Source organism: Aedes albopictus, chromosome 1, assembly GCF_035046485.1.
Source record: "Aedes albopictus strain Foshan chromosome 1, AalbF5, whole genome shotgun sequence".
NCBI lineage: Eukaryota > Metazoa > Arthropoda > Insecta > Diptera > Culicidae > Aedes > Aedes albopictus.
Genome location: NC_085136.1, coordinates 240071514 through 240087143, shown reverse-complemented (window position 1 = coordinate 240087143; position 15630 = coordinate 240071514). Strand labels below are relative to the sequence as shown.

At 42.6% G+C, this 15630-nt stretch overlaps 1 protein-coding gene across 1 annotated transcript; it reads left to right on the top strand.

The window, feature by feature from the left end:
• Positions 1-2271: 2271 nt before the first annotated feature.
• Positions 2272-3742, top strand: LOC115259615 (uncharacterized). Its single transcript, XM_029860366.2, has one exon. It carries the CDS (start codon positions 2791-2793, stop codon positions 3607-3609), a length of 819 nt encoding a protein of 272 aa, XP_029716226.1. The 5' UTR covers positions 2272-2790; the 3' UTR covers positions 3610-3742.
• Positions 3743-15630: the final 11888 nt, after the last annotated feature.

The following is a 15630-nucleotide window of genomic DNA, read 5'->3' as shown; positions in this document are numbered from 1 at the left end:
CCGACAGAATGTGGAGCGATACAGACAGAAGCGGAAGCAGCAGACCCATCTCTTCCGGGAGAAAAAGCGCCGCCTGGAAGAAGCGGAGTGCGAGGAAATGGAACTGCTGTGCCGTTCACAAGAAACACGTAAGTTCTACCAGAAGCTCAACGCATCCCGCAAAGGCTATGTGCCGCAAGCCGAAATCTGCAGAGATAAGGACGGGAGCCTCCTGACGGACAAACGTGAGGTGATGGAAAAGTGGAACCAGCACTTCTACGAGCACCTGAATGGCGAAGAGAATGTAAGCACGGAGGACCAAGGCAGTGGAGGAAATAACTATGTTGGTGCAGCAGAGGACGAGAACGAACCAACTCCCACTCCCACGGTGGATGCCATCCACCAGCTCAAAAACAACAAAGCGGCTGGCAAGGGCGGTATCGCAGCAGAACTCATCAAGATGGGCCCGGAAAAGTTGGCCACCTGTCTGCACCAGTTAGTAGTCAAGATCTGGGAAACCGAACAGCTACCGGAGGAGTGGAAGGAAGGGATAATCTGTCCCATCCACAAGAAAGGCGACAAGTTAATGTGTGAGAACTTTCGAGCGATCACCATTTTGAATGCCGCCTACAAAGATGCTATCCCAGATCATCTTCCGTCGTCTTCCACCTAAAGTAAATGAGTTCGTGGGAAGTTACCAAGCTGGTTTCATCGACTGCCGGTCGACAACGGACCAGATCTTCACCGTACGACAAGTCCTCCAGAAATGCCGTGAATACCAGGTCTCAACGCACCACCTGTTCATCGACTTCAAAGCGGCATACGACAGTATCGACCGCACAGAGCTATGGGAAATCATGGACGAGAACAGCTTTCCCGGGAAGCTTACCAGACTGATAAGAGCAACGACGGACGGTGTACAGAACAGCGTAAGGATTTCGGGTGAACTATCCAGTTCATTCGAATCTCGACGGGGACTACGACAAGGTGATGGACTTTCCTGCCTACTATTCAACATCGCCCTGGAAAGTGTTATGTGACGAGCCGGGCTCAACAGCCGGGGTACGATCTTCACGAAATCCGGCCAATTTGTCTGTTTTGTAACCGTTTGGTTACAAATTGTTGATTTTTGGTTTTGTATTTGTTGTATTTGTCGGACCCTTCACGTTTCTTGTGTAAAGTCAGAAGGAGATACCACAGAAGTGAAAGGGTCAAGTACCGCTGTAAACGTGTTGTCTCGCTACCAAAGATTGAATATGGAATAACAAATAGGACTTCGAGCGAAACAGCATATAAAATGATGGCTGAAAGAATGACGGAATGAGGGAATAATTAAAGATAACGGCCATTGCCCAAAGAAAGCAATTCTGTAACAGGCGTCCGTGTGCTTAAGACGTGGTATTTTGAAAGTGCAGTGGTTGAAATTCGGTGAACGAAGACCCCCCCCCCCCCCCCCCTCTTTTCCTAGCAGTAGCTAGGGTTTTATTCCTGGGAATAGTACCGTTCAGGTAAGGGAACGTCCATAAATTACGTCACGCTTTGAGGGGGGAGGGGGGGTTCAGCAAAGTGTGACGACCCACACTAAAATTTCAGAGGTCCCATACAAAAAGTGTGACATAGGGGGGAGGGGGGGTTGAAAATGGTCGATTTTTGCGTGACGTAATTTATGGACGTTCCCTAAATAAAGTACACTGCACTCCATATAGATGATTTTATAAATCGTACGTCCCCAATAGGACCTCTTTTGTATGGACCTTTAAGGTCTCCGTCCAGCACACGGTTCGGCCCGCGGAACCGGAAACGGTTCCCGCGCCTAACTTGTAAAGGAGCCACACCGTCCTTCCGGACGGATTCTCGGGCACAGGCCCTAATCGTAAAGGAGCTTTCCCCTCTCGGCCGTCCAAGGTGGTTAGCCCACGGCCGGCCGATTGCGCCCACGAGGGAAGACGCCTGCATCCCCCCCCCCCCCCCCCCAGCAACGCCCGCTGGTCCCGTCGGCCGAGTACCGGCCCCGCTCGCCTTGCCATCCGGCGAGATTTTCGGCCGCACAGCTTTACAGGAGTCGCTGTGTCGGCCAAAAAACGCGCCATCAACTAGAAGCAGCGGTATGTACCGGTACGTCCAACTAGCATAGGTTACACTTAACAAATTAACACTCAGATTATACACAGAACAACACGCACACTCAACAAATAGGATTTTTAATAAAATATGTAAGTAACGTGAAAGTTCCTTGTGTTTAGTTTTTGTATCGCGAACCGCCCTTGATTACCCGGTAGCTAGCCGACCCTGGGATTGCCGGAATCTCTTGCGTCTTGAGTCGGCCCGGCACTGATAGTTTATCGATCCGTTTCACTTGGCACCCAGCCAAAAGTCCGCGAAAGGTAATCAAGGGACCGAAGTAGCATACAAAAATCTAACGATTTTTGCCGACGGGAGGTGGCAGGGATACGTGCTTGCACGTATGTCTCGCCCCTTACGCACTATGCTAAACTCAAGTGATTAAACTGCGATTAATCGAGGCTTTTGCCTTCAAAAGAGGTCCTGAGGTGTCCTGAGCGCATCACGGACACATTTACAATCGATAGTCGTTTTTACCGCATTAAAATTCGTTGATGTTGGCAAATTTTGTGTTTCGTGAATCGTTTATGTTGATATGTTTTCCGATCATAATTGAACTTTACTGTACCTACTTGTCCAATCAATCATGACAACAATAGCGCACTATTTATTTTAACCCGTTTGTTTTGATCCGTCCCATTGTTTTAAGATTTGATTTCACCCACAACACACCCCACTGATTCTCATACGATGACACGCAAGCGACGAGCAAAGGCTGAAACCAATTATAATCCAATCAATTGGCAGCCGTCGACGTACGATGCGGACGAGTCGGACTTAGAGGAATGGTTTGAAATGCCTCGTCCGTTGCTCTCGACGCATCCTAACTACCCGCTAGAGGAGTTAGAGCTGGACCTCGAAGAAACTTTGCATACCATCAGGGAGCAAAGGACTTCGGGGGTGATGATGCCAGCAGACGTCGGTAAAATTAAACGTATCATTTACCTATTCATGCGTGACATGAACATCGTCACATGCGATGTAAATTCTCGCTATTTGCCCCCCAGCGCGACTTGCGAATACAGGGCGCCGGAATCAGAACCAGAGGAAGAGATCGAGTTGATCATCCCTAGTTCCGATTCCGATGATTTTGAAATGTCCTTCAGCGAGACCGAACCTGATTCGGAAGACCACCTTCAGGTCGAAAAGGGAACGAAAAGGAGCCCAATGTCACGCTATTCTTCCGGTTATTTCTCTCCCGAAATTGACACCAGTAAGTCGGTGCTTCATTCATCGAAATTTCCCCGAGACTTACCTGGTGAAGCTTTCCAATCTTCAAAGCAACAAACTTCGAACCCCGAATCCCTTCGAAAGCAGACCCGATCGTTCAAGATCCGGAAAAAGGCCAACCTGAAACTTCGAGCGGAACCTACGGCCAAAGAACTGTGCGAAAACCTGACTTCGATATTGGAACCGAACCCTTCAACGAAAAATCCCCGTTCCGGACGCACACCTGGAACCCCCCAAAAGGTATTTTCTCACAACAAAAAGAAAAACAAATCAATTTAAATTTTCAATAAATTTATTTACTTTTTCTTTCACTGTTCACTTTCAATTTTTTTCGGCAGTTTGCCATCAGACCGGTGAGGTGTGGGAGTATCCAGTTTTCCCCAAGTGCCGGCGGCAGACAGCGCTGGATGGAAGCGATCTGTGAAAGAGTAGATGAATCACTTGTTAGAAATTTAACTACACTAGGACAATGGAATTGTTAGTCGATTGTGTTAGTTGTTATGAGAATCGTTAGCTGTTAGTCCTAGATTAGTCCAAGGATTAGTCGGACCGACGGATGAAAGACTCCGATCGGTCGTAAGAAAGGCTAGCATGCGTGGAAAATTAGATCCAACTTACCTTGATTTATTTCGGGGATCCATATCAGGGCTGGCGAGACCGGTGGAAGGTGCGAGGGGTGATAATTTACTCTCACTTCCCCACTTGCGGAGCGCCTGAGAGGGGATCGCCCATTGAATTTATGGGCCAAGTCTAAAAATCAATTGCAATCATTAGTTTGATTGATTATTTTACTGTGTACACAGATTTACTCACCTGATTGCATCTTGCAGAGCCAAGATGATCATCACGGTTGTCCCGGGACCATTATGGGTTTGCTATGGGCCAATCTTTCATCGCAAAGATTGTGGCCACATAGCCCAGCAACCCAAGAATGAATGATTTCATTCACCTGAAAAAGACAAATACATACGAAGATAAGTCTTCGGTATGTTTCATACATATAGGGAATCGCGCTACTTGGGCGGTGGCTTCTATATTCGTCTGTTTTCCACTATAACTCAGTCAATCTTGAACCATTTGACACAATTCTTGGAATGCGGTGAGATAGGTATAGTATCTACCCGTGTACAAAATTTCAAGTCAATCGGTTCAAAATTGACCGAGTTACAGTGGAAAACAGACGAAAATAACAGACGAAGAAAACCACCGCCCAAGTAGCGCGATACCCTACGTACGTATTACTTACCACAAACACACGAAAAAGGCCACTTTAACACTTTTCACTTCGAAATTATTTACAACTGTACAGCATAAACATAAACATAACGAACAATAGAGATGCTGTGTCAGTCCACTTTGACAGATTCATGACGTTTCGCAAACTGTCACTGTCACTGTTGTGTCAAACAGTTTGCCCGCCGGCGAATCAATCCCGCCAGGGGATTCGGCCGTGCAGATCGAATGTGATCTATGTGTTGTAAATATTTGTAAATAGGGTTGTAAAATTGTTTTTCGTTGCGCAACGTGTAAATAGAGTTGTCTACCCATAATTCGGGATATTTTTTAAGATTTTTAAAATGTTGTGTACATATTTATTTTGCATGTTTTAATTTATTTCGTTTTCCGATTTGAAAATGTTTATTGTGAACGTACGGAAGTATTATTTTAGCATGTTTTATTATTTATATTTTTAATTTGTTGTAAAGTTCTATTATGATATCGCGCGCTAGTATTTAGAAATTTTTAAATTGTTATTGTAATGTTTTTGTAAATATTTTAATATGTTTGTTGTACATCCACGAACCGATGGCGGCCGAAGATGACCTGAGAGAGTAGATTGAAAAAAAAAAAATGCAAAATCTCTTCGTGCTTTCGCATTTTTTTCATCGGGGTGGTGGATAGTGTAACCGTTTGGTTACAAATTGTTGATTTTTGGTTTTGTATTTGTTGTATTTGTCGGACCCTTCACGTTTCTTGTGTAAAGTCAGAAGGAGATACCACAGAAGTGAAAGGGTCAAGTACCGCTGTAAACGTGTTGTCTCGCTACCAAAGATTGAATATGGAATAACAAATAGGACTTCGAGCGAAACAGCATATAAAATGATGGCTGAAAGAATGACGGAATGAGGGAATAATTAAAGATAACGGCCATTGCCCAAAGAAAGCAATTCTGTAACAGGCGTCCGTGTGCTTAAGACGTGGTATTTTGAAAGTGCAGTGGTTGAAATTCGGTGAACGAAGACCCCCCCCCCCCCTCTTTTCCTAGCAGTAGCTAGGGTTTTATTCCTGGGAATAGTACCGTTCAGGTAAATAAAGTACACTGCACTCCATATAGATGATTTTATAAATCGTACGTCCCCAATAGGACCTCTTTTGTATGGACCTTTAAGGTCTCCGTCCAGCACACGGTTCGGCCCGCGGAACCGGGAACGGTTCCCGCGCCTAACTTGTAAAGGAGCCACACCGTCCTTCCGGACGGATTCTCGGGCACAGGCCCTAATCGTAAAGGAGCTTTCCCCTCTCGGCCGTCCAAGGTGGTTAGCCCACGGCCGGCCGATTGCGCCCACGAGGGAAGACGCCTGCATCCCCCCCCCCCAGCAACGCCCGCTGGTCCCGTCGGCCGAGTACCGGCCCCGCTCGCCTTGCCATCCGGCGAGATTTTCGGCCGCACAGCTTTACAGGAGTCGCTGTGTCGGCCACCAAACGCGCCATCAACTAGAAGCAGCGGTATGTACCGGTACGTCCAACTAGCATAGGTTACACTTAACAAATTAACACTCAGATTATACACAGAACAACACGCACACTCAACAAATAGGACTTTTAATAAAATTATGTAAGAAAAGTGAAGGATTTGTGTTGTAGTTTTTGTATCGCGAAAGTGCCCTTGATTACCCAGTAGCTAGCCGACCCTGGGATTGCCGGAGAGTCTCTTGCGTCTTGAGTCGGCCCGGCACTGTAGTATTGACCGATTCGTTTCAGTTTTGCGGATGACATGGATATTATTGCTAGAACATTTGGAACGGTGGCAGAAATGTACACCCGCCTGAAACGCGAAGCAGCAAAGGTCGGACTGGTGGTGAATGCGGCTAAGACAAAGTACATGCTGGTAGGTGGGACTGAGCGAGACAGGACAAGCCTTGGCAGCAATGTTACGATAGACGGGGATACTTTCGTGGTGGTAGAAGAATTCGTCTACCTCGGTTCCTTGCTAACGGCTGACAATAACGTGAGCCGTGAAATACGAAGGCGCATCATCAGTGGAAGTCGTGCCTACTATGGGCTCCAGAAGAAACTGCGGTCAAAACAGATTCACCCCCGCACCAAATGTACCATGTACAAGACGTTAATAAGATCGGTGGTTCTCTACGGACACGAGACATGGACGATGCTCGAGGAGGACCTGCAAGCACTCGGAGTTTTCGAGCGACGGGTGCTAAGGACGATCTTCGGCGGCGTGCAGAAGAACGGTGTGTGGCGGAGAAGGATGAACCACGAGTTCGCTGCACTTTACGGCGAACCCAGCATCCAGAAGGTGGCCAAAGCCGGAAGGATACGTTGGGCAGGGCATGTTGCAAGAACGCCGGATAACAACCCTGCAAAGTTGGTGTTTGCTAACCATCCGGTTGGCACAAGAAGGCGTGGAGCGCAGAGAGCACGATGGGCGGACCAGGTGGAGCGTGATCTGGCGAGTGTTGGGCGTGACCGACGTTGGAGAGCTGCAGCTGCAAATCGAGTATTATGGCGGCAAATTGTTCATTCAGTATTATCATGAATTTGATGTCAACTAAATAAATGAAAAAAAAAATGAAATCTCGAAGCACCATCAATAGTCTTTAAACAGTTACAATATCTTAACTCCAATTCAACAAAGCATCTGTTAGCCTATACTGATTAATTACCAGACAGTTAACTTAGCATCAGACCAAAGGCCAAATGTACACTCAGAAATAAAAGTATACACAGAATTACTATTATTTATGCATTTTGCATCCGCATCTCTCTTACTCTCTTTCTGTTTTCATGCTATCTGTCGTTTAGCCTGGGTTGAAGAGAAGTGTTTCGTCAACCCAGGCGAAGCATCAGATAGCATGAAAACAGAAAGAGAGTAAGAGAGATGCGGATACAAAATGCATAAATAATAGTAATTCCATGTATACTTTAATTTCTGAGTGTATGTCCCAAAGGGTTCGTTCAAATATTACGTAACGCTGAGGGGGGAGGGAGGGGGTCTGACGCTGTGTTACGCTTCATACAAAATTTCAAAATGTTTCATACAAAAGTTGTTACGTGGGGGAGGGAGGGGGTCCAAAATGGTCAAATTTTGCGTTACGTAATATTTGAATGAATCCAAACGAGTTCCACGTGCCGCTTAGTGTTCGAAGTTTTTCATTAGGGTAAGTGTACCAATTATGGCTATAGTACCAATTATTCGCCATAGTTAATTTTCACCCTTTAACGATGTAAATCAACAATAAAAAAAATTGTGAACAACAGTTCACGTTCACGAAAAATAGTCGCACTCGTTTACACTCTACATTTTCCTCAAATCATGGTAGAAATAAATCATTTTCCTTATAATTTCGGCTTCCTTGCACCCTTTTTCGCCATAGTGTACCAGTTATGGCTAACCCCATAAGGAATGCATGTAAATAGTGCGAAAAGGAACCGAAGTTATCAAATGTAACCATAATTGGTACAGGGTTCCTATCATTGGCACACGCTGAAATCAATACTAAAAGCAGTTTTGGCTCCGTTTCTATATTTTTCCTGTAAAGTATGGAAACTAAACTGTCTTTTAACTAATTGATGACATTCGTTGGTCTTCTCATTATTTTTGTACAAATAGCTTTCCTTAGGTAGTGCCATAATTGGTACACGCACCCTATTTTCACAATTACAGAAAATCAACAAGCCTATCAAATCGTCGCCACCGCAGATGGAAAACATCTGCTCAACGTGAATCAGAAACACACGATGGGAACTAGAACTGTTCCTTTGCAATGTGCATTTCACTACATGGTGCAGGTGCATGCTATAGTAAGCAAACCACATCATAGGTAACGGAACTGTTTGTTTTCGTCGGTGTGTCAGTTACTTTTATTTCGCAGTCAAGTCAGTGCAACCAAGTGCAAGAAATTATCAAGATCGACCTACTTTTACACTGGACACACAGTTCGGCACTCGGTCGAGTCGAGTCCTATGAATTGCGCTGTCATTCATCTCTCCCGTATTCTAAACATATGATGCTGATTAGAATCTTGCCGATTATGAAAGCATTTCATTTCTAGTTGAGATGATGATATCACTTTTGATGATTGCTGTATGATTGATAATGTTCTAGATGGCAAAAGTTTCTGTACTGATTTTTCCTTAATAATTTTAATATGCGTCATCATACTCCCGATAGTGGAAAAATGAGATAATCAAAAGCAGTATTAAACAATTAAAAAAAATCCTAAAAATATCTGATTGCAGATAAAAATATATATCAATTTATTTGAAACGATTCGTAATTAGATTCTTTAGTGAATAAAATATTGCTATTTTGTATAGCCTAATCGAAAGAGCTCATTTTTCTGAGTATAACGTGATTTTATTGGATTTCAATAACTTTGTTTTGATGGTTAAATTAACAAAACAGTTTTCATTTTTGTGGATAGAATGACAGTTCAATCGATAAAGTGACAGTTCGATCCGAACAAAAAAAATCCCCATACAAACTTTAAATGCATTTTAAAAATAGTTCCCGGACTCCGAAAATTATGAAGTTTTGGATTTTGACTAATTGTTGGGCGGAGAATCCGATTATGAAATAATCCGGATACCCCTAAAGAACCCAATTGAATTCATATCTATATATAATCGAAATCATCAATAAACTCCGCCAAGGATGATTCTGTGGTTCTGGAGATACACTGGTTAAATCACTGGAAAATCTGTCCAGTTGTCCATCGATCAATTTGGACACTCCAAAGAACTCCGAGACGAAAGACAGCGACGAAGACGATCGAGTAAGCGTCACTATCAAGACACCAAGAGGATCAACTGTTGCAAATCCGGAACAATATCAGCAAATGGATAGAATCAAGCTGAGTGGTGCTGGTAAAAAGCGGCTGAAAATCTGCTAGATCAGGGCTATGACTAAGACGAGGCCTATCGCCTTGCCTACAGGCAAAGCGTGCAGTCAGAACCATCGAAAAGGCCTAGAGATGACCTATCGAGTGGTGCGAAGCCACTACCTAAAAAGACAACAGGGATATCAACACCCACGGGAAAGTCGCACAATGACCATTCTCGTAAATCACACGTCACATCATCGGTGAACATCCGGCTGCAACGGAACGAAGATCCAAATTTCCAAGACGGAAGGACAGATTCAGATACTGTCCACATGTAACCCGGTACCTCGAAAGTTGAGAAAAAGATGACAAACGAAGAAGCTGAACGATCCAAACACGGGAAACTTAAAGTCCCAGGCTAAAGCAGGAGTTTGCAGTCAACTCAGGAATACGAAGGTCCCAGATAGGAAAACGAAGGCAGTAACAGCACAGGTAACAGGGCGCAGACATCCGGGAAAACCGAAAGTCCCAGGCACGAAGCAAAAAGCAAAAACTGCGCATACTGTACCCGGGAACATGAAGGTTCCTGGTAAGGTGGCAGTAGCAGTAGCTGAGGGTCTTCAATCAGGGAATCTGAAAGTCCCAGATAGGAAATCTAAGCCCATTATTACTTAAAATCCGGTATACAAGGAGGTTATGAGTCAAGTACGCATAGGAATAATACCAACGGACTATCCGACTACAACTCTAGCAACACAACACAACACAACACAGCTAAAATAAATAAAATAATAAACTAGTGGAGAATCGAGGAAGGAACAGATGTAAAACCGAGGCTCAGAGGCTTTTGAGGCTGCACCATAACAACAGGCTTCCTTGTTATCTACTGTTATGACCGGGCTACAGCGGACTGGTTGAAAAGGATAACTCCGAGCTTACTTGTATGGGAAGAAGTTGAGTTGATAGCGGTCGACAAAAAGACCATTCCTAGATATTGGTAGCCTACCTGCCGAAAAGCGCCATGAAAAGCAACCAGCAAATAACGGCATTCATCGAGTCACAGAATTACTTGGACACGGACTCCTGGAGAGTTCTGCAAAATCTTCCCCTAACGGGAATGATTTTGAGCTGGTTCTCACAGTGAACGAGGACTCGATGCAGAAATTAACAAGATGGGGATTTCAAAGCAACTAACTACTTTATCACACTGCAAAACTACGTCGAGTAAAAAAAAAACAGGACGACAAGTAGGACAGTAACACCACAGAGAACAGACGTTTAAGCTCGAACAAAAATATTTACGTCGAAATCGTGTGTAAAGGATTTAAGTGTACATCAACGCCACCGACGAAGACTGCCCCACATATTTCCGATTTAATCCCACGATGGCAGTATTCATCGTTAAAGTACACCAGCCCACAAAGCGACACGAGCGCCAAACTGCCAAAAACGGCGAGCACTGGAAACCAAATGACAACTGTAAGTGATGGGACGCTGGCGCCACGCAACGGGAGCATAACGACATGCTATGATACGACCGTTACAAAGTTTACACAAGGAAGAAAGCAAAGATAGACGTCTTTTCTCTGTGGTGTGAATCACAAGAAAGAACTGCTAAAACGAACCCGAAAAAGGATAACAACCGTGGTGAGAACAACAGTACCCAAGTAACCACAAGCATTATATCATTACATTAATTCAATCGTATTATAGTTTAGCTAATGCGAGATAACTTTTATTCTACACCTGTCAAGTAATAAAGCGTTTACTCTACATTATGAAAGCATTGAAGCATTATAGGATTTTGACAGTTCGGTATAGTTCTATAGCGACGTTGTTTAATGCTTCATTGCATTACCATGTTAAAAGCTTTATAGCAATCAATAATGCAAGAATTTATTACTTTATACATGCTCTTACTAATGCTTTCATCGTTGTAAACAGGAAAAAACCTCAGTTCGGAAAAAAAATCTGTAAAACATTTCTAGAAACACAACCATTCAAAAGAAATGAAAAACAAACCCAAATTTTCATGGATTGCTGCGTAGAACTTGGATTATTATGCTCAGATGTTGCTGTTTGAAAATTTATATTGCCTATGGTTTTTCTGGTTTCTGTTTGGGACTTGAAGACATTCTGATGCTGAGGGAACAAAAATTATGTGGGGTTGAGATATTGGTTTCCTTATTTAACATAGCGCCCCGATTTCATAAAAGAAATGATAGAAGTGAGCACGTATGAAAACAATAAGAACAGAATCAACACAGACTAATTTATATCTTTATATTATCTTCGTTTGTGGAATCAATCGGTCGCTTGTTTTCGAATGGATTTAGGAGAGTAAGATAACTGATGGCATTCAGACCCTCTAGCACAACTTTTTAGAGCTGCTGAAAACACAACTCAATAAAGCACGAGCTAAGTATACGTTAATTTATGTTGCACATTTTTCCAGGTGCAAAATACATGGTAGTCGTAGCACAGCGTTAGCGCGTCCGAGTTTCATCGCGGTCCAGTTTCAGCAGTCTAGGTTCAATTCCCGAAACAGAATAAAAAACATCAGTGCGAGAGTATCGGAACAGGTATGAGAAGATAAAAATAGACAGAAAAATGAAAAAATACTTTTTTTCTTTTGTTGACATGATGCCTTAAGTATGCATTTCTTACTATTTCATTGCATTAGCTATATGGTACAAGCATTTTATATGCTTTAGCAATCGCCACAGTAAAGCTTGCTTTAAATCAACAATAGTAGCGCCACTTTCGACTTTAAACCTACTTTAATGGTACCTATATAACAAAACAACTTTATATCGCATGTCATATAATATACTATAAAGCGAAATTAATGCTCTATATCCAGCGTCATGGTTACTTGGGTAGTTCTCTGGGAATGCAAAAGAAGGTCCCAAAAATCTCCAAAGAGTCCACCATAAAAAAGCGGATCGTCAACGCAATGACCACTATAAAAATGGTTCAGGCAAACCTACACTGAGGATACTGTTCGTATGCTTTTCATAGTTTGCATCTGATGAATCAGTATTTTTTATTTTTTTTCATCTTTTCATAGTTCTCGTATGCTTTTCATGCATTGAAAAGCGACGATCCATAAGAAGCATCGTATGAAAATCATAAGATGTGTTATGAAACACCAACGCTAAAAAACAACGAAACCTTTTATTGGCTTCTAACAACTTCTATTTCCGAAGCGTCGATGGGCGTATGAGTAAAGCACGCACTCGCCAACCTTGACGCTCCTGGTTCGATTCCAGGTTGCGGTTTTTTTTAATTTGTGCAAAATATTTCATAAAAGTATGTATGATAATCATACGAAATAATTTCAGATTTTATACGTTATCGGTATGGTTTTCATACGTGAGTGTTATAAAATTTATACAGTAACAGTATGACAATAATAGTTGGCGCTTTGAATCCAAAATCATAGTTCGTAACTATGATTTTCGCAAGAAATTCTTTTGGCAAAAAATCATAGTTGATTCATATGATTTTCGGAGTTGCAGTATCCTCAGTGTACAGCATGCAAGAGAGGCATTAGGCGTACTCTTGCAAAGGTTTGTCAAAGAAGACCTCGACCTGGCGTTAGTACAGGAACCGTGGGTAAACAATCATGGGGTGATGAACCTTACAACACCAAAATGTAAGTAACTCTATGATGATGGACATCCTTGTCCAAGAACAGCTATCTTAGTAAAAGGAAGGATTAATTTAACTCCCATTACAGAATATATCAAACAAGACATTGTAGCCATCAGAATGGATGTTCATACAGCCAGGGATAAATCTATCGTTAATATAGCATCAGTTTACTTTCCTGGTGATGAAGAAGAAGCTCCGACGTGCTCAATCTGCGAATTTGTCACCAGCTGCAGACAACAAAACCAGAATCTGCTGCGATGCCAACGCTCACCACAGGAAGCAGTGAATCAACAAACGAGGTGAGTCCCTTCTAGAATATATTTCTGCTAATAACATTGATATATGTAACAGAGGGGACAAACCAACATATGTTAACTCAAGGCGACATGAAGTACTTGATTTAATACATTGTTGCCAAATTCTAACAGATAGAATTACCTCTTGGGAAGTATCTGACGAGGTATCTCTCTCAGATCATAAGCATATCGATATCACCTTCACAATAGAGAGGGGAGAGACCGTGAGGGAATTCTAAAGCATTGTCCAGTTAGAATCCGGACGCAGATAATCACTTATATCTCAGAGGTAGAATAACAAACAGAAAAGGTGAAGCCCTCAAAACAAAGATAATTTACTGTAGTTTCATGGAAAAATATCATTAAAATTATTTAATTTAATTTTTAATACATTTTCTCATTTTTTCCGTGGTTACTTCCTTAAAAATCTGTACAATGGTAGTAAATTTTAACATCAACCCCTTCGGTGGATTTGTTTAACAATCAGGTCACCTCTGTAGTGTCCTGAGACCCTCTACCAATCTGATTAGGATTCCAAAGAAACTTTGCCAAATATTTCTTTTCTTGCGAAATTAAGGGCTATTCAGTGAATTCCAAAGAAGCGAAATTTGAGTGTTTTTTCGTTAATAAACACTATCCAACAGTGATGACACCACTACACATCTCAGGCTGTCGTGATAGCTCACCAAATTAGCTCAAACCTCTACAGATCCCTTGTGTGCTTTTTGAAAAGCAGCACGAGATTCTTGAGGTTATCATCTTTGTACACATTTGGTGTCAAAATCGTGATGTGAGAAAACGATGTCCAGAGCTCGAACTTCCTGGCAAATCTTGGAATTCCAAGCAGATTTATCCATGAACATAAACTTCAATCTTCCTTGGGCACTTCCTCATGGCATGGTTAACAACATCTGTGCACATCACACATAATGGTTATGGAGACATTAACATTTTTCGCGACTGTCGTACCTGACCACGCTTAATTTTCAGCGTGTTTGTGCAAGATTTTTTTCCTCCACTTGTCTTCAATCTGAAATAACTTTTCACTCGTAGCAAGAAAATCGATGAAATTTTCACCATCAATAGAGGACTTGTTTATGATCAGACTGCTGTAAAAAATATGATTATGATCATTGAGAGCGTCACAATAAATTATCCTTTGCGTCCGGATTCTAACTGGACAATGCTTTATCGAGACCCCAAGAACACCAGGGATCTCTACAAGCAAATTCTTGCGACCAAGCAAACTCTGCTGGACGAAAAAATAAGAACAGCAGAGCAACTAGAAGAAGCTTCTAGAATGATCACTAACAAAATTATACAATCATACTACGAAAGTTGTCCACAAAGGGAAAGGAGTTCAAACTGGAAAATCCCTTGGCGGAACAACGCTCTACAAAAAATGAGGAGGGAAGTGAGGAAACTCTTCAACAGAGCAAAAGCAACTTCGGATTGAGGCCGATATAGAAAGGCCCTAATCGAATATAGCACTGAAATAAGGAAAAGCAACCGAAGACATTGGAGGTTCATGTGTGAAAACATCCAATACACTTCGGAAGCGGCCAGGCTTCAAAAAGTCTTTTCTAAGGAACACTCAAATGGCCTAGGCAACGTTAAGAAGGATAATGGCACATTCACCAGAAACATCAGAAACATTGGAAGTACTGATGGAAAAACATTTCCCAGGCTCATTTGCTGTAGATGAAAATTCATCGGGACATTTGAGGACAAATTCTGGACGCAATATGAACAGGAAAGATGCACTCATGGAATACCGAAAAAAAATCACAGTGGCAATGGTGGACTGGGCAATAAATTCCTTCGACCCTTTCAAATCTGCTGGAGAAGATGGCATTTTTCCGGTGCTAATACAGCACGGTAGGGACATAATCATCCCTGCTTTAGTTGAAATGTTTATTAGTAGCATGACACTGTGCTACACTCCCAGTTGGTGGAATAAGGTAAGAGTGATATTCATACCAAAAAACGGCAAACGGGACAAAACACAACCTAAAGCATACAGGCCAATAAGCCACTGGCGTAGCCACGGGGGGGGGGGGTATGGTTTTAGGGTTAAAACCCCCCCAGTATAAAGCGCTTTGCGACAAAAAAAAAATTTTCGGCTGCACCGCTATTTTCAAACGACGAATACAATTGCTCATTACTGTTTACAAAATGTAAGTGTCAAATCAAAAAAGCTATCATTGACCGTTGAAAACCCCTCCCAGAGACAACTTCTGGCTACGCCACTGCAATAAGCCTAACCTCAATTATACTCAAAATAA